Source organism: Echeneis naucrates, chromosome 12, assembly GCF_900963305.1.
Source record: "Echeneis naucrates chromosome 12, fEcheNa1.1, whole genome shotgun sequence".
Classification (NCBI taxonomy): Eukaryota; Metazoa; Chordata; class Actinopteri; order Carangiformes; family Echeneidae; genus Echeneis; species Echeneis naucrates.
Genome location: NC_042522.1, coordinates 1,927,776 through 1,947,683, shown reverse-complemented (window position 1 = coordinate 1,947,683; position 19,908 = coordinate 1,927,776). Strand labels below are relative to the sequence as shown.

At 39.9% G+C, this 19,908-nt stretch overlaps 2 protein-coding genes across 2 annotated transcripts; one reads left to right on the top strand and one right to left on the bottom strand.

Annotated features, from left to right (window-relative positions):
• Nucleotides 1-103: 103 nt before the first annotated feature.
• On the bottom strand, nucleotides 104-4,870 carry cdk9 (cyclin-dependent kinase 9 (CDC2-related kinase)). Its single transcript, XM_029515343.1, has 8 exons — nucleotides 4,621-4,870; nucleotides 4,397-4,510; nucleotides 2,566-2,647; nucleotides 2,121-2,211; nucleotides 1,819-1,985; nucleotides 1,459-1,630; nucleotides 1,101-1,249; nucleotides 104-1,017 (listed from the first exon to the last, which is right to left on the bottom strand). The coding sequence occupies exons 1-8, from the start codon at nucleotides 4,659-4,661 to the stop codon at nucleotides 652-654; spliced, it is 1,182 nt and encodes a 393-aa protein (XP_029371203.1). The 5' UTR covers nucleotides 4,662-4,870; the 3' UTR covers nucleotides 104-651.
• Nucleotides 4,871-8,287: 3,417 nt separating this feature from the next.
• On the top strand, nucleotides 8,288-19,367 carry reep5 (receptor accessory protein 5). The gene is made up of 5 exons (XM_029515351.1): nucleotides 8,288-8,454; nucleotides 8,625-8,718; nucleotides 10,308-10,446; nucleotides 18,269-18,437; nucleotides 19,056-19,367. Exons 1-5 carry the CDS (start codon nucleotides 8,337-8,339, stop codon nucleotides 19,103-19,105), a joined length of 570 nt encoding a protein of 189 aa, XP_029371211.1. The 5' UTR covers nucleotides 8,288-8,336; the 3' UTR covers nucleotides 19,106-19,367.
• The last annotated feature ends 541 nt before the right edge of the window (nucleotides 19,368-19,908 follow it).

Below are 19,908 nucleotides of genomic sequence, written 5' to 3'. Positions count from 1 at the left end.
TACTTCATTGAAATGTTGTGGAGTCAAAAGCGCAACATTTGCTTTTCACATGAAGTGGAGTGAAAGTAGACAAATAATACATCACTCAAGTACAGTCCTTAAGTATATTTACTTTGCTACTGTGCGCACATACACACACAATGCCAACTCCATATTTGCGAGGAACTTCAGTGTCAGTCCCAACCATCCACAACATAAACAAATACAATATATAAACAACACAAATATATTCACACGCATGATGTTACATCAGGATAACATTTTATTATGTCTGCAGGTCAGCCATTAAAACATATGGGAACCTATGAACATCCAGAAAGATCTCAGCCAAAAAGGAATGTGTGGCTTTCCTCAACCTTAGGCAGCTATAGTCCTTGGTTCAACAACTTTCAAAACTAAGAGCTAAGGTCTTGCATTTACCCCCGCCCCCCCCCCCAAAAAAAAAATAAATTCAAAAATAGGATAAAATGAAATATTTACACTGTAATGGCTCCTTAGGTTAAAAGTGTACAGTCTGAGCACACATGACATGGAGTTTGCTTTTAAAGTCCAGAGTGAGTTGTTGCGGTTTAACCATCCAGTTAGTTTGAACGGCTTTTAGGAAAGTGAGGGAAGAAAGAGGGATTCTTCAAAAAGTCACACCTTCAACCATTAAAACACTCGATCAAATTCAGTCTGACTGGTGGTGGCTGGGTTTCTGTTCTGATTGGGCTGCTGCTGAGGCATGTGGCCTCTACGTCTGGGTGGGGCCAGATATTCAAACATTGAGGTGTTGTGGGTGGACAGCATGTTCCTCAGATCTGATGGCATGGGGTCAGACCAGAAGAAGTCGTGGTTGAGTGCATCATCACTGTCTATCCGCTGTGCTGGGTCAAGGACTAAGAGTTTATCAATCAGGTCCAGAGCATATGGGTCTTTCACATAGGCTTTGAGACGATCCTTCACTTTCCTCTTCTGGCCTTTAGGCAGCTCCATCTTCTGGTACAGCTCATATTTCTTGTCCACACCAGGCCACACCTGATAGAAAGCCAAGTTTTCAATGTCCAGTTTACCAACGGGAGAAAAACACAATGTAATGCAAAATTACTGTTCCATCTCACCTCTGCAGTAATGGACCCACAAAGCTGACTGATAAGCGTGAGCTGATGCTGCTCTGTGTTGCCCTGCATGATTGGACTCCTGGTCCACATCTCTGCCATGATGCAGCCCGCTCCCCACAGGTCAATGGGAGGGCCATAGTCTCGCTCACCTTATATAAAAAAAAAATTAAAATATAATAATGTCAAGTCAACTTTATTTATACAGCACCAAACCATAAAGTTACTACAAGGCTCTATACACACAGAGCAAGTTGAAACCAAACAAATTACCAAAGCTCCCAACAGTGTATGCACAACATCCATGATGTTATACAAAGTTGTTCATACGTTTCTTACTTTGTGGAGGGTGGCAGCTTACCTAGCAGCAGCTCTGGGGGCCGGTACCAGAGTGTGACAACACGGTTGGTGTAGCGGTTACCCTGGCTGTTTTTAGCCAGACTAAAGGCTCTAGCTAAACCAAAGTCAGCAAGCTTCAGTACCCCATCTCTGGTGATAAGCACATTGGCAGCTTTCATGTCTCTGTGCAGGATCTGTTCCAACAAACAGCTTTGTCATGATAAAGACCACAAAGCATTGCAACATCAAGATTAAAAAAAAAATAAATTAATCTCTCACACGCACACACACCTCCAACTGTCAGTCTTTAGAGGCCTCTGTTTTAGATTGGAAACCTAAAGCAGCCTAAGGTTGAAAGCAACTACTAATGTTGATGCCACACCTTATTTCTGTGAATGTAGTACAATCCATTAAGCAGCATCTGCATGACCTTCTTGATCTCTGCCAGGGTGAACTTCACATTGGCATTACTCAGCAGCCCAGCCAGGTCATGTTCACAGAAGTCAAACACCAGGTAAATACTGCCTTTATATCTGTTGAACTGAGTAGCTTTAAGAACAATGAAAAGGAAAACAAAGAATGAGAGATGTCTACCAACAAACTATAATAGTGCAGTACATCTGCCTCCTGTTAATAATCTAGCTCTCAGAGTATAAAAGAAATTTAATAAACTACAACACAAACCTTTGGTCCTACAGATCTCAATGAGATTGACCACATTCTCATGTTTGAGCAGCTGCAGGATTTTGATTTCTCTGAGTGCTGTGATTGGAAACTGAAACAAAGATAAAGATGAGCTGCACTTTTGAGTACAGGATGGATGCAAAAGCCTCTAGGGCGGACCCCCCCCCCCCCCCCAAAAAAAAAAAAAAAAAAAAAAAAAACAAACAAACAAACAAACAACAACAAACAAAAAAACAAAACACAACAACAACAAAAAAACAAAACAAAAAAGCCACCAAAAATAAAACCATCAAAGCCACAGGGTTACATGAGACTTTTTGCAAATTCACCTTGCAGTGTTTCTCTATGGGTCAACAAGATGATCCACAAAGTCCCACAAATTCTTGTCCAATCTATTCAGTCCATTAGACTGTAAACTGACTAATAGACTCCAACTGTCACTTACTCCTTCTTTCTCATTTTCCATCAGAACTTTTTTCAGTGCAACCTTCTTTCCCGTCTGTCTGTGTTTCGCTTTAAACACCTCACTGTGAAAGGAGAGAATTGCATTACAAGACAGGGCAACATCAAACTCTGGAGATTGAGCTTTAAGTTACACATGAGGAATCTGTAAAAATAAAATTACTATTAAATATGGTATATATTGAATTTCTAGTTAAAAACGAACAAAATATGAATGAACACTGATTTGATTGATTATTGTAATACCTCCACTTTCTAATCTTGAATTTTTTTCTTGAACATTTTGATTCATTTTTTGCATTGTGGTTAAGTTATGTATACTCATACAGTAGTTCCAAATGAAGTGGTTCTAAAAAAAAACAAAACAGGGTCAATAAATACCCAAGACATAAAATTAACAGAAAAACATGAAAATGAAATTAAGATGGCTGTCTTTTCTTTTCTGAAGATGTATGATAACGCACGCATGCAAGGGATACTTCATCTATCACATATTGCCCTGTTTTTAGGCATCGTCTCACAAGCATCTTTTTAATCGGCGCTCAACATAGCATTTGTTATGTGTTTCAAGATAGCAATAAGGCAGTATCATGACACATATTGGTTCACCCGAATCCATGTTTAATACATGGAGTAATGTAGTAGTGAGATAGTGTCAGGTAGAGGCGCTGTTCTGCAAAAGGTGCTCCCCTCCAACGGTTCCGTTTAAGTTTGATCAACTAGTATACATGGTCTGTTATGTTGTGTTATTGAATAAAATTAAAAGCCGCTGGTAGGATACTGCAACATTTCTATCTGCTAACACTGTTGCACAGCCCAGCTGCTCAAGTGACAATGATATATGTGAGAAACAAACGACGTCTTTAAAACATAAAGGCGAGAGTGTGAGCTGATAAGGCAAACCTAAAAGCTGCTCTCCTGCTGTTGTAGCCACAGAGAGGAAGAAGGCGACTGACAGCCCGGACAGGAGCTAACTGGCGACTACAGACCGACAGAACCGGTGTGTCAACCGATTTGGTTCGAAGCGACTAACTAGTGTAAGTTATCTGGCAGTGAGGTTTACTTAACGTAGGCTACTCTCGCACAGCTATGCTAGCTGGCATCCATTTACACAAATATTGACAATGAATGGCCGAACAAACGCATTCTCAATTTATTTTTTGTATAATAAATAACACACCAGTAACCTACACATTGGCTTTTTCCATTTCGCTTTCCGTACACCCAGCTGTGTTTCTATTTGTGTTTCTTCCTTAAGTACGCACGGTAACTTAGCAACTACGCACGACTCAGCAGTAAATCAGCGTAAAGGGGAACAGGAATTTGGGGGAATCAAATCGGTTGACACACCGGCGACTACAGCCCAGACAGGAGCTAACTGGCGACAACAGACCGACAGAACCGGTGACTACAGACTGACTGACAGCCCAGACAGTTGCTAACCGGCGACTACAGACCAACAGAACCGGCGACTGACAGCCCAGACCGGTGCTAACCGGCGACTACAGACCAACAGAACCGGCGACTGACAGCCCAGACCGGTGCTAACCGGCGACTACAGACCAACAGAACCGGCGACTGACAGCCCAGACCGGTGCTAACCGGCGACTACAGACCGTCTGACAGCTCAGACAAGTGCTAACCGGCAACTACAGACTGACTAACAGAACTGACTCCTCACACTGTTTATTATCCAGTGCTACACGTGATCCGTTGGGGGATGGGGGGCATCAGTCGCTTAGTCGCTACGGCTAATGTTAGCCATTAGCTCGGTAAAGAGTAGCATTCAGGCATTTTAACACACAGTAACTCACCCAAAGGTGCCCTGGCCTATTTTGGCCATTTTCTCGTATTTGGAGAACTCGTCGCAGAAAGGAAATTCAACTCCATCGTAGTATTTCGACATTATGGCGGCCTCTCGGTCGGGCCTGAAAAGGAGACATTTCACCCAGAATTCAGAAAACGTTTTTGAACCACCACAAGCTAAACAACAACAAAAACACAAACGTTTCACTTCCACTGACGGGTTTCTTCTTACTTTTCAGCCCCGCCGGCGTTGCTTGCTCGGTCTCGCTGCATCTTTTCTGTAGCTAGCACGAAACGCCGTGATGCCACCTTTAATAACAACTCGGACTCTCAAATGTAGTTTCAATAAACAGTGATTACTCGTAGTCTAATAGAATTACAGCATTTCAATATTCCGATTCAACCTTACAAAAATACGGAGATTATAAAGTCTTCTACTTTGCTGGGTCTCATCGGTTAAGACATGAGTATATGTACGTACATACAAATTTTAACCAAAACATGTTAAACTGTGAAAAAAAAGAAGATAAATACTACGGCACTTGAAGGTATCACTATTTGTGAAACATTTTGAAAGCGACATCTGCAGGCTCGGAGTAGAATCACCTGTAAAGTGAGGCAGGACAAATTTACTCTGAACTACAGCCACCTCTGACTGAATTCATGGTCTAATGGGAAACCTTGCAAACTGAATTCCCGGAGAAATTGTCCCCATGTCAAGAGTAACGTAGTGACAAATGCCACTGGGATAGGTTATCATTACACAGATACATCCACTGGATATAGGACATAGGTTATATATCTGAAATTTATGTAAACATTGACCATTCAGCATTAACCTGAAAGCAGGAGATGCTCCATCGTTCTGTTTTCTATAAAAAAAGAGCAATAATTTGTTCAATCACCATGTACTTTTTTTTATAGAGCATTCTCTCTATCTCTATCCAGTCCACCAGTACATGTCCACATGTCCATCCATTTCTTATCTAAATCTCTGGTGGTGGTGGTAGGGAATCAAGTGTAACAAATTAATATAGTTAAGCAATATAGTAGAAATATTAATAGGCATTTTAATGTGTCAAAAATAGCAGAAGATCAATAATATAGTACAGCTGATGAGTGTTAATTATTCTAGGTCCGGCCATGGGCATATTGTAACACTGATCGTCTCAACATCAGCGGACTATGTAAAATAAAAAATTCTTCTCTCACCATTTATCAGTCTACAATTAATTGGGGACTGGAAATCTAAAGATTTGAACCCAAGAAATGACTGTTCAATTTGATGTGGAGTAGAAACTGAAGTGAAAGCAAAAAGTGTGACAAGAAGCCCCCGGCCTATGCTACAAGGTTGTGTTTGAGGTGACCTCAGTGCTGTTTTTGTTCCCCAGTCTGACAGTGGCAGGAAGGAAAGACCTGTGGTATCCCACTGTCACGCACCACGGGTGCAGCAGACTGGCACTGAAGGAGCTGCTCAGATCTCAGGCAGTGCTGTGCAAGGTGAAAGATGCTTCACCATCATCTTCCTGTCCAGGAGTTTTTCAGAACAGAGCTGGTTCTCTTGATGAGTCTGTTAGTCGCTACTTGTCAGCAGTGTAGCTGATGACCCAGCAGACAACAAGATGGAAATTGGCTGATTTTCACAATACTTATGTTTATAGAAGTACACCCTGTATGATGTTTTAGCAGATAGACCTGCTCTCAAGTCTTGCATATGCATTAATGTTGTCAGTCTTGTCCAGTTCCTAATTCAGGTGAACACAGCTGCACAAGTACTTGTGGAGTTGAGATCACATTCACACAAACATCATGGTGGGTTCACACCTGAGTCCAAGGGACGAGGCCTTTTTTAAAATGTTAATTTTGAAATGAATTTGAGACAATTAATTCATTAACAATGCCAAGGCAGCATGATAAATGCTAATTTGTAATTGTAATTTTCTGCATTAATGCCAATTCAAGCCACTGATCAGGAGTCTGCAGTGCTGCAGCTGCTGCTGGTTGCTCAAGCGATTTAACATTTCCTCCTGAGAGTCAAGCTTTTATTTTTTATGCATGTCAGTGGGAATTGTTTGCCATTTTTATTGTACACTGATAATTATGATGTGCTTTGGTGACTACAATATGACAGACACAAGTGTGCATGAATGATGCTAAAAGGTCTGAGCAAAATTAAGTATTGCAAAGAGAACCCAAAATGTATTGCTATCATATGAGGATGCAGGGTCTTAGGATACACTGCTCACACTACCAAAACATCATGTCCTATTTCTGACACTGTATAGACAGTATGACCATTTACAACACTATTGATGACATTATATGGATATACAGATTCTGGGAGCCACCAATTAAATCCAGTATGATGTAGTGCAATGCAATTAGAGCAAATCTAACCTGTTGCAAGTTGAACATACAGTTTTGCATAGTATGCTTAATCATAAGCCAAGCAGGTGATCAATACTGATGTCCTGCCATCATGAAACATTGAGCTGATATTGAAATCCGCTGCAGGATGCTGAAAGCATTGGATTCTATGCTACTATTTGTATTTTGCATCGTCATCAGAGCAAGTTTGGGTGTGGCTTGCTGCTGGGGTTTCAAGGATTTTGCCCTGATCTTGATCTGTCAGGAGATATTTCTCTGTGATAAGTAATAGGTTCTCCAGCAGCTCAGGCAGTAAAATGACTGCTTCTTCGTCTAACCTCAATAACCTACAACCTTTGATGGGAGGAGCTTTTGTCTCTATATGGGAGAATGTAATGCCTATAAGACGAAATTCAGGGTTTATACCCAAGTGCATCAGTATTGTTGAGCAATAGCTTCACCAAGCTTGCCACTGTGGAGGAGATCACAGTCATTTCCTATTACTTTCACAGTAAATATGTAAAGACTACTTATCGGAGTGGGTCAAGTATTAGGTAACTAACAACACTCACTATTATCACTACAGTTTTTCTAACATGCAACTGGAGGTGAGATGGATTTATTTATGTTAATGTTAAGAACTGTCTAAATACAGATCAGAATGAATCTATTGCTGGAATTTAAATGACATTATATGGCCTTAATTACTTCTAATCTGTCTTTTGTAAACTATAATTTACGTTCTGAATTCACAGCATTTATATCCATAATTCACATCTACAAGACCGAATTTGACGAATGATTATTTCATTGTATAATTTAACAAATTTATCAAGTAAAATAGTCCAAATGTGGGAACAGGAGGTTACTTGTAGGACTTTACCCATTGGCAATGTGTAATGTACATATATTGAATTTCCAGATGTGAAATATACGTTCATTTAATTATATCTAAAACTTAATACAAATATAATCCAACTAGAAATGTAATCTATTAATACTCGTCTAGCCCATACAAATATGTTTGGTTATCTATATATGCTGATATTGTTCAATAAATATCTTATCACTCAAAGCATAACAATATAAAATATAGTCAGGTCAAAAGTCTGACAGACAACAGAGACATTTTAAATTGAAGAAAATCTCATAATGAATAAAATATATTAGCATATACATTTTTCCAGTGGTTCAATAGATTTGGTATTTCATGTAAATTATAACTCTTAATATAGCCATCTGATGTAAATTTGTTTCTTAATTTGTGCATTGTTGTTTCCCATTTTGTTTTCTTTGTTATAGTGTTGTTGAAATTGGCCTGAAAAATAAAATATCTAGTATAATATAATAGATCTCTTTATAATCGACATAAAGGGAGGGACATATATGTGACCTATAACAGTTTGTCAGATTTGATCAAGAAGAGCGACAGTTGAATTTCCATCTTCATGAGCTGCACCAGGCCCCAGCTCTTATTTTGAAGGCGCGGGTGAGTGCTGAGTCTGGAGCTTTCAGGGTGGAGCTCTTTGGTTCAACGTTATTTCGGAATTGAGCAGCATAGCTGAGGAAGTAAGTGCAGCCATGGCTCAGGGGCTAAAGGAAAGGTTTGAAAAGTTTCTCCATGAGAAGAATCTGATGACAGATGTTCTGGAGAAAATCGAGACCAGGACCGGAGTGAACAGGACGTACATCGCTGTCGGTGAGTGTTGACGGGGATGGAAAAAGAAGAAAGACGCCAGACAACCTTCAGTCCTGAGCTAAAAAAGACATGATCAGTAACAGTGTGGGCAGGTTCAGGAATGTTCTTTCACATGTAGAGATGGCCCGTTTGTGTGTGTTCTGAACTGTTCAACATCCGCTGTGCTGCAGCTGTCATCGCTGTCATCGCTGTGTACTTGGTCATCGGCTATGGAGCCTCGCTGCTCTGCAACCTCATCGGCTTCCTTTACCCAGCCTACATATCGTGAGTGTCTCATTCTTCAAACAACGAACAAGGAGGGGCCTTCCCGACACACACTCACACACAAGCACATAGTCTAATGAAATCTTTCATCTGAATTTAAAACGACGTGTTTTGAACAATACATGAAAAGGGAACGCCACATATATCACTGAATAGCTTTGACTTAATATTCGATATATTGTTTTTTTTCCTGAGAACCACACGTGTGTTTCCAAATGCCTCATTATCTGTGAAGTTAGAGTTTCATAACATAATCTTGTGACGATGGCTTTGCAGTTATATAAAATGGTTGAATAATATTCTGCAATAATTTGAACAGTTATTGTTATCTCAAAGACTGAGATTCAGGCTGTCAATGTAGGCCGGTCTTATTCTTTGGCTCTGTGCTCTTCTTGGATGCCTGAAGGCCTCAGAGAATGACTCCACAACTAGACCAATGGAGAGTGCCGGGGATTATTTTCAGCCGAAAAGTCTTTGATACTGTGACTGCACAAATAGAACATGTGACAGTTTTAGTTGCTTCACAACCATGTCTTTATTTCAGGAAGGACAAAATAATGTGAATGGGCTTTGATCTCAAATCTCAACAGAAGACAGTCGGTGAAATATATGGTATTTTATTCAGAGTTTGTTTAGTTGATGTTAAGGTAACATAGTTGTTTATAAATGAGGACGGATTCTTGAAACCTTGAAAGTAAGGACTTGATGTCATAACGAAGCAGTCACCACCCTCAACCACGCCCAAAGCCCCACCCACCTGGACCTACTATCCAGCTGCAGGATTTGGTTTCTCCTGAGTGCTTTACCTGAAAGCTGATATATTTTTACTGGATCACTCAGAAAACAGTCAGCCAATCAGAGGAGAGGCTTATATTAATGGAGCAGGTGAAGCAAAGAATCATAACAATTTCCTGTCAAAGGTTTTCAATCTCACAAATCTCACAGAAGCTTGAAATACATAAATAAATTTGACGTTCCGCCACTTTTTGTAGGCAAAATTTGCAAAAAGAAAGCTGAGCTGATTTTGTGGATAACTGTTAGCACCAGCATCCTGTCCGCAGTGGAGCATGGGGCCTGATTTGTGCTGGTGGCCAGGAATCAGTCACTCAACCCCCCCGAAAAAAACATCTTGATTGTCACATGTGGTGGGCTGAATATTATTGTTGACATACTACTCTTGACCCTAATTTGCACCCATACCTTTGCCTCAGGTGCCTTTGAATAACCAATCCTACAAACACCATTACCCATAATCCTTCATGTACAACAGGAGGAGAGCTACAGTACCATCACAACCAGTGTCTGGCTGTCATCCTTGTCCACTTACACATAAAACTCGGTTATGCAATCAAGCAGGCTTATTATTCCTTTCTTTTTACCTACACTGAAGTAATTTTTGGCACAGAAGCGAAAATAGGAGATGATAATTTAACCTTTTTCAAGATATTTTCAGTTGCATATAAAGTCTCTCCTCCCTTCAAAGAGTTGTATGCCCCAACTCAAAACCTCATACAAGCTGCAGGTTCATGTTCATCATGTGTGAAACCATCCATGCGTATTACCTGATTTCTCTTTCTCTCTCTCTGCAGGATTAAGGCTATTGAAAGTGCCACCAAAGAGGACGATACTAAATGGCTGACTTACTGGGTGGTGTATGGAATCTTCAGCGTGGCAGAGTTTTTTGCTGACATCTTCCTCTCCTGGTTCCCATTCTACTATATTGGAAAGGTATAGGTGTTTGAGTCAATGTGCTGAAGCATTGATTCATAAAACTAAAACTATTGGGTAGATTTCCCACCTTGATATCTCACAGGTGCGATAGGACCTCCTTGAGTGAGTGTTTGCTCTCAGTCCCTCTGAACTGAGTAAATTAATCGACATGTTGTCAGTGGAGGGTGGAGCACATGGCTGTGATGACAAAGACTTCCTGAGTACCAAGAGCCTTGTCAGTAGCCTGTGTTTGTATAAATGAGGCAGAGATAGAGAGAAGCCCTAAAGGTAAACATAATGTCAGCTTTATGTTGTGTTCTTTTCAATAGTCTTTTTTCTTGAACTTAATTATGTGCAAAAAGGAGATGATCATGTATAAAATCTAAGATATGTGTCTCAGTCAGCAGTGGTCTATTGGCTACAAAGTGGAGGGGTTAGCAACAACTGTTCAAACAGTTTGAACTGATAGTGGTGTAACTTCCATGTCACACAGAGGAAACTCAACTTTGCAACTGAGCTTAGCAAAGCTTCCCACAGATATCGTGCCAGGAGCCAATTGCAACCACATACTGCGATTGTCATTTGGCTGCAGTGTCAAAAATCAGAATAAAACTGCATTATATATTATGTATATGTACATGAGTCTACTTTGGCAAGCATGTTGATTAACTACCACTAAATGTCACTTCATTTTCACTCAGAAATTTTTTTTGCTAATGACTTAGAGGCCAGTCAGGTTCATTCTTTCAATTGTGGTCTAATTTAGAGGAACGCAAACTTCAAAGCAGAGGATCACTTAGGGGCACGGCTGTGTGATGGACACATTGTACCACACGCACAGTGACTAGGCTGACAAACTGGATGGTGCCCAGAGCAGGTCAGATCCATGTTCTTTAACTAATCCAAATTGCCCTGATGGATAATCATAATCATTATTTTTTATTTACTGCTTAGCTATCCGCTGCCATATGTTGATATTAGGGCTGTCCAAATTAACACATTAATCCATATTAATTCATTTGCATTACATTTTTAACGGAATGAATATGTCTCAAAATCCAGAAAAAACCCCCAAAAACCCTCTCTGGCGACGCATGTTGGGCAGTGCGTAAGTGGAGTTGCCCTAAATTGCTATCTAAGATGGCAGCCGGCAGCACAGAGCAAAGCTGAGCATTAGTATGCAGGACTGTCCTTTGAAGAGATGGTCAGTAGTGATGGGCGATACCACACTTTTATGATTCTATAACAATACCCATACTTTTTGTGGCATAATGAATTAATACTGATTCTCTGAGATTTGTTTCAATCAAAATATTAAATTTGAAGACAAATGACATGACAATGACACTGACACTGCTGGCTCGCAAACATCTCTCCACTCCAGGTAATATTGTCCATAAGAAGCGGTCAGTTCATCTCTACCATAAACAAGTGAACAAGTGAGCCTCAGCAGCTGATTAAAGGCGATATTTGTTTGTTAAAAAAAAGGTTTCTAAATATAATGTGGTTGGTACTTTTTTTATTTATATACTGGACACCATAAATGCTTTTTAGTTTAAGTGAACACACACTACACAGTATTGATGTATTACCTTTTTACATTTTACGTTTTTTTTTTTGTCCCCACAAAATGAAACACAATTAATTAATAATGAATATTAATCACGATTAATCTAAATTAATCCAGAGCAGCCATGAAATTAATCTGATCAAAAATTTGTCTTGAGCAAAACTGAGTTAGCAGTGTAGTCAATAGATTCGTATTTCGCATTGTTTTTTGGGTTTAGTTTTGGTTTTTCTGGGTTATTAGCTTTTACCTCAACATCAGACTGTACAAGAATAGCTGCAAAACATAAAGACACATCCTGAGTGAAATAAGCTTTATGTTTCAATGAGATTCAGACAGTGACTTGATTTATATTTGTAATATCTGCTTTCGCCTTAATAACATACATCTTATATGACCTATTTTCATTGTAAATTCCAGCACACAGTGTGATGTTGACACTGTAACCTAGTTGGTCTCTGGTGGAATTTACATATGTTTGTTTCCTGTCAGCCACACAAACACACCCTCTCCTCCAGTTAAAGGAAGTTGTACTTCCTCTGTGTTACCATGGTGATTGCTATCACACCTGAGTCACTTAGTCTCACTGAACATTTATACACAGGAACTAGACAGGAGCTGTCAGGGGCAGAGACTGAGTTGAGGGGACAAGGACAAGTTCAATGAAAGTGTTTTTAATATGAATATACAGTCATTAATCCAGCAATTTGTTCTTTTTGTTCTAGCACTTCTACTACCAATTTACCAAACTAATAAACATCAGCCCAGTTTCACATGGTCATGAGTCCTGGAAAGTTTTCCAGTCCTAGAAAGTCATTGAAAACGATTTCAACATTCTATATTATCCTATAATATCAGGGGCAAAGTAATATTCAAGGTTATGTAAGGTTGAAATGCTAACCAAGGTGAAGAACAACAGTATTTTTGAAAAAGCAGCTATAGGTTCTTTTCCTGTGAATGCCCCACAGTCCCATTACATGCTGTGACTGTTGGCTGCTGACTGGGTGATTTAATAGGATTTTTGAAACTGCTGAGCAAAGTGTTAGTATGCTTGTTAGAAGTGATAACATGATGATAGCTTGTATTTCTCTTTAGGCAAAGGTATGGTGTTAAAGATAGAGATCTGGCAGAGCAAATGTATTGGTTCAATGTTGAGGCTGTGACAATAATTCATTTTAATCTGTGGGCTGTCTACTCGTTAACTGAACCTATTACATGGCTTATATCTTTGTTCACAGCTGAAAGCCAACGCTCTGTTGTTGGCTGACATATGACAAGACATGTTTGAGTGAGCGATAGCTCACAGCAGCTGATTGACCTCATTAAAAACTTCTTAGGAAAGTAGGCTACAGTTTGATAAAGTGATAAACCCTGCAGTAGCAAACAGTCTAAGCAAATTAAACTATCGGTAACAGAATTACTTAAAGTTCAGTCTAAATCAAAACCAGTCCCCAAGGCTAAAAAAATAAAGCCAACAAAATCCAGCTCCAACAGTGTGTCAGTCCAGACTCCTGTGTTAAAATTTCCTACAGTACTTTACAGCCACATGTTTACAGTCCAAAAAACATTTGATCTCTACAGCTAATTATTTCCTTCATAGCAGCTATCCATGGGATTCATTTTTAGGTAACTCACCTGCTCACAATTTATTACTGCCCAAGCACTCAACAGTGTGATCCCATTGGATCCCTTGGCGTTGTTATCCTTCCGTTGTTTCCACTGCCTTTTTGGGGACTTTAACATATACCAAAACTCAAGAAATTTGAACAGCATATCTGGACTGCGTGAAATGTCTATATTTAATTTCTTGCAGAAATGCACATTTAAAAAAAAAAAAAAAAGACTCAACAGCGCTACCTTGAAAATCAAAAAAACTGAGGCCCTCGCTCAAGATTTGCATACTTAAACATATATGTCATGATGAGTCTCAAAGACCTATAGCCTCACTCAGGAAGTCAGGCATTTTGATTTGAAATTAAGATTTTTGGCAGAATTTGTCGATTTTCATTCTCCTCTACAGTTTTCATCCAAATTACTTCATATTCACTCAGTATCATCTCAATACCACAAGGAAATAAAACTAGCATAATCTTTTTTGTCAGTCATACTTGGTTGGCGTGGTGATGTGGCGAGTATCTTTTATTACTGAGTGACAAGCAGAGCGTCACCTACTGGACACAGGTAGTCAGCACGATCCATACATAAAAGAACTCCTTCTGCATTATTTATTCAAAAGACTTCACGTGCACTGAGCATCAATTCAAGACTTTGAAGATGAAAAGTTATGAACGTCTTTTTCGTCCACTACTCCTGCTGCGGTTATGGCGCCAATTTCAATATGTTGCCTTAGAAGAGGAAATCCTTATAACTCCAGAATACAGGTCACCTTTATAACACAAACATCATCAGATTTACATATTTACAGGGTGTGTTCTCCACATTGTACGTTACGACATGACACAACATAAGATTGGTGGAAGTTCTCTGGTGCCAAAGAGTGGACACTCATAATAGCACTTCCTTATAAGGCCAACATACATTGTCCATACATTGTCACGAAGGTGGCTCTCTTTTAAGCTGATTATATCACCATGGTAACTTATACTGCAATCATAACCTGGTCCGGAATGAGTTTCTGAGTTTCATCTTAAAGTCGGCAATAAAAAGCGCTGCACCTTTACTGATCATCCTCCTTGAACATGACCTCACTGTTTTTGGAAAATCCAGTGGATTTAGGTGCCTGAATTTTAAGAGGTGCTCTTCGGAGGGAGAGAGTTTTTCCAGACCGGAGTGATATGAGTGCGATGAGCAGTACCCTAACCCTAACCCTAACCATTCTCAGCAATCTTGTTGAACCTTATGTAAGTAATACAACCAAACGAAGCCATACACTTACAGTATCACCGGCAGTTTTTCACCCCCTACCAATCACAGGATGTGTTTTATTATTTATTAAAGTTCTGCCTTTTCTGGGAAAAAGTCATAAATATCCAATGTCAATCATCCTTAACAACACTTTAAAGTACCATTTACTGCAGTATCTTTTTCTCGTACTCCAGTTGCTCAATCTCGTTTTAGTCCCTTGATTTCCAGCTCTTTTTTCTGATTAACCAGCTCTAAATCGTTTGTATAAAAGGCCCTCAAACTATCCGCTCCAACATATATTAATAGGACATTGAGGTGTTCATCAAGCAACAGAGTGAGATAGCATTTTCAGTTATGCTGGTGCACTGTGTTCATTATTCACAAATAGACTTTTCTCATCTGAGAAACAATAAATATGCATTTAGTATTTTACCACCAAAGCACTTATACATCCCCTGGACAGAGAACAGCTGCTGGGAGCTGCCAGCTCCAGAGTCTAACTGAATACCCAGTTGTATCCCCTCCATGATCCAGCTCCTCTGAGGCCTTGGAATCTGCTGGAGTGGGCCCCTCCAGTCTTTGTCCTCTCATTTCTTCTTGTTTGCATCAGATAATATCAACACTTAATATTTAACACAGTGTATCATCCACATTCCACTAAAAGAGGGATAAATACATAACACTTTGGATTATATTCTTGTGCTTGGTCCAGATTTGCTGCCAAGACCGTTTTGCCCTGCTGGCACTACAACTAATAGAAGACCAATTAGAAAATAGCTTAGACTTTATCACAAATAAGACAAATCAAATAAATCTCATTTTGATTTAGCCCTAATCTGATTTCCATGTATCCTTCATTGTGATACAATGTCAGGGAGGGAATTAATGTTATATAATGATATATATTATATTACATATATTAACGTACGTATTTACACAATCTGCAGTTTTTTTGCCAGGCTTCCTCTCTCGCCTTGTTTGTAGAAACAGTGTTGCTTTTAGCTGTTCTGGTCTGAACTCTTCATAGTTCGCCATTATCATAATCTGCTCCTCTTGGCTGAAATATTTCGGTCCATTTCGGTCCATTTTTCGGTCCATTTTTCTGTGGAAATAGGATCAAATGACACCTAAACGCCCCTTTTTATGTGAACTCGCACAAAGCCTGATGAGGAAAGCCTGGATCGACAAATCAAGATGATAACCACCACTGTGATACTCGTTATCTGTGATTGTAGCTTTCTGCTTTGTTGAGCCAGCTCACCCAAAGAAAGCCCGACTCTTTTGAGTTTCCTTTGTAGTATACCCCTCAGGTCAGACTCCCACTCTAAACAGGTCTATGGGCCTGATCTATTAAGATCCCAGATAAGGGGCGCTAAATTGCGGGCTCATGATGATGATGATTTTGTGCACTTGGTTTGCATGCATTTGTGGGTGATCTACTAGGAGAAATTGGAAATTGCCAAAGTCACTATAGGTGCAAACAGCAGTATTTAAATGAGGAGTTTGTGCGCTGCCACCCTTTCCATCATGGCAAGTGTGGAGAAAGAGCAAAAGTGCAGAATGAAATTTGATTCCGTTGAATTGGAAGTGCTTGTAGAGGGGGCAAATAAACACCTGAACCCCAAACATGCGCTTCACTATGTTCAGTGTGCGTAGAGGGACCACATTGTATTGATTCTCTCCCCGTGTGGTAGGGTTGAGTATTGGAGTCAGGAGGATGGGATGGAGGGGAAATGCACTTTCACCTTTGAAACATATGAAATTACATGGTTCAATCTTGTTCAATGATGAGAGAAATGATTTATATAGCATAGAGTATATAGAAACAGCCAGCCATCACCATACTCGCCATCTCCTAACTTTGAAAATATACTATTTCTCATGATGAACGAGTCATGCACTGACCCAGGAGCCACAACATGAGTTATGACTCCTCTGGAGTCACCTGCACGTTTAATGAGTGGCTGTGTTTGTGATTCCTGTACACAGGCTCAACGATATGTCTGAATAACGTTTTCTTCTGTCATCTCAAATATACTGAGGCAAACAAGAAAAATCAGTTCTGATCTCTGTGTTTCTCCTGGTGACAATGACAGCAGCCATTGTGCGTAAAGCTGGGATGATTTGCACCTGCCCTTCCAACATATTATCTTTAGATGCAATCATAATCCCTGCAATTACTTTTAGGTTTCATAAATCGTAATGCGTGTGCTGATATTTTTTCCTCCCAGTATTTTGCTCACTTGGGCAGAAACGCCTCATATTCCATATTCAAGGCCAAGGTGCTAAATGAACAGCACGTGTCCTTTAGCTCACTTCAAAGACGCAGTCTTCAGCGCGCACAGTTAATAGAGCAGCTTGCACATTTTTTTGCTGGTTTTCACACGTTTTTATACGAGCAAACCTTTAGTAGATCAGGCCTTATATGTCAATAGTGGCTCAGAGTCTGTGCGCCACCCACTGGACACAAGAAGCCAGCCTGTTGAGACTAACATTGTCCAATTTCTATGATATATAGAGGACGTGTTCTCCACATTGTACACTTCCAAATTATGTAAACTTGATGGTGCGTGCATGCCACACAAACGTTTCAAATTTTATTGTGTTTGGCTGGGGGTGAGTCTGGGGCAGTCCAAGTTGCAGAGATGTGTAAGGGCCTGTTCATCACTGCTTGCAGCTCTAATTAAGGATTAAAGTTCTAGTTAATGGAAGTTGTGGGCTCTCTGAGTCGCAGGTGGAGGATTGTATGCTATCCACAAACTGGCCTGTGAAGAATCTTGGTTCCACACGTGCCCTCCTCTTTGTATGTTTTTCAAATAGCCTTGAGGTATGAGCAGGGTCAGGCTTTGGCAAGGTAGCAATGACGAAGTAGCTCTCCCTTCTGAATCAAAATTGGACTACATTGATGTACACATTTAGAGTTGACTACATTTATGAGTAAGGAATTAATAATCATGATTATGATACATCTGCGACCCGGAAACGGAAAAAGCGGTAGAAGATGGATGGATGGATTATGATACATTTCAAAATACCAGTTGTGAGACAGAACCTTTAAAGACTGTCAAAAAAATGTTTTTCTGTCTGACGGAATGAAATCACATATTGGCTCAGGAACTGATCTGGAGTTACCTGCTTTGAGGCATGTTCCTTCGCATTGACTCTCCAGGTTACTGTAAATTTGGTGCCAGGAATTCATTTGCAATAGACATAAATGAGGTATTCTCCACGGGCTAGGCTCAGGAGGCTGCAATTGTTTTTTCTAATTAGATGTGATTAACTGTAAGAAATGTGCGTAATTAGTATGCTGGCCTGGTTTTTATGTCAACGTTCACAGATTCTGGGATCGTTATGATCATAAATATTTGTATTGCGATTGATAATGAGTGTCATTGTCTTCCTTCCCAGTGTGCCTTCTTGGTTTGGTGCATGGCCCCAACTCCTTCCAACGGATCAGTCCAGATTTATAACCGTATTGTCCGACCATTTTTCCTCAAAAATGAAGCTAAAATTGACGACTTGGTGAAGAACGTGAAAGACAAGGCCTCCGAAGCTGCAGACAAGTTCAAAGATGAGGGTGAGTGATGTTTACTATAAATAATAATATCAATGAATGAGGGTTGAGGGAGTTTAAGTTAGTCAGTGTTTGTGTGTGCATGTATGCCAAGAAGCTAACACAAACATGCCGAGGACACAGGAGGAGAAGACAAAAGGGACAGGCACACCCAACACATGCCCGAAGGAGAAAAGTTAGGGAGGAGAAGCTAACCGTGAATAAACTTCTAATTTTCTCTCTGTGCCATTATTGACAAGCTGAACTAACAACTGTCTCCGTCCTTAACTCATTCAGTTGCTGAATCTGTCTTGCAAGTTCCTGGTTATAAAGCCAGTATTTTAGTAGCAGCTGAGTGTTTCAGAGTTTGCTTGAAACTCTGAATGAAAACATCTTTATGGTGAATTGAGTTGTACTAAAATGCTCAATACTGTATGTGCACAGACAGGAGACAAGCAAACCGATAAAAAGCTGGTCAGCTTGTGGGTGCATTGTGGCTCGGTTCAACATGGTTACTTAAATAAAATAATTCAACAAATTTTGTGATGACATGGCAAGCTCTTAGCAGTACAATTGCTCCACTGATCATCAGATGACTAGATGATAAACAAGATGTGATGTTTGTTTGTCATTTATCTGCAGCTAAGAGAGCTACAGCAAACATCATGTTTGAGGAGAAGAAGAGTTCCTAGGATACTTCCTTCCTCAGGGTCATCTCTGGAGCTGACAGTCACGGGTGAAATGTTGCCTTCAAAATTGTTGTTTTTAAGAGATATTGCTGTGTACTGAACCTAATGTTGATTCACTCTGTATTAGACGTTACACATGTATCAGTCAAAACCATCCCCCCTTAGTTTACTTATTTAACTCTGCCTTCTGGAAGGCTGTAGATAGACTGTCTGCTGGCCCTAATATGATATGCTTAATCAAAATAAATAAACACAACCTGCTGAAGTGGTTTTCTGATTGTGATACTTTATTTTCTATACTCTATATTCCTCCACACAGAGCAGTTCAGATTTCTGAAGCAGTAAAACACCTAAATTCTCAAGACTGTACAGATAATTTCCTTAAAATACAGAAAAGCCACCTTAAAAGCTAATGAAGAGAACAGATGCCTACAACAGATTACTGCTCTCAGCCAGCAGAGACATCGGAAGATGAGTAGGTGAGTGCAGACTGGTGAAAGGTGGATCTGTCAGATGGGGAGGGAAATCTGAGGACATCTGGTGGATGGATGAAGAGTTTCAGGACACATCTGCTCAAATAAACCAATAAAGGGTTAGTAATTACAGGTGATTGGCTCAGAGGAGGGAAGAGGAAGAAAATCATGAATTTAATTTCAGATGGCAGGTGGAGACAACCTGTCTGAACATGAGCAGCCCCACTGTGAAAAGGTGCACTGTTCAATGTTCATTTTATTATTATGTCATAGTTTGTTTATTCATCCATTCTGAGTTTGGATTACTTCAGTAAATTGGTTTCACTTTTGATA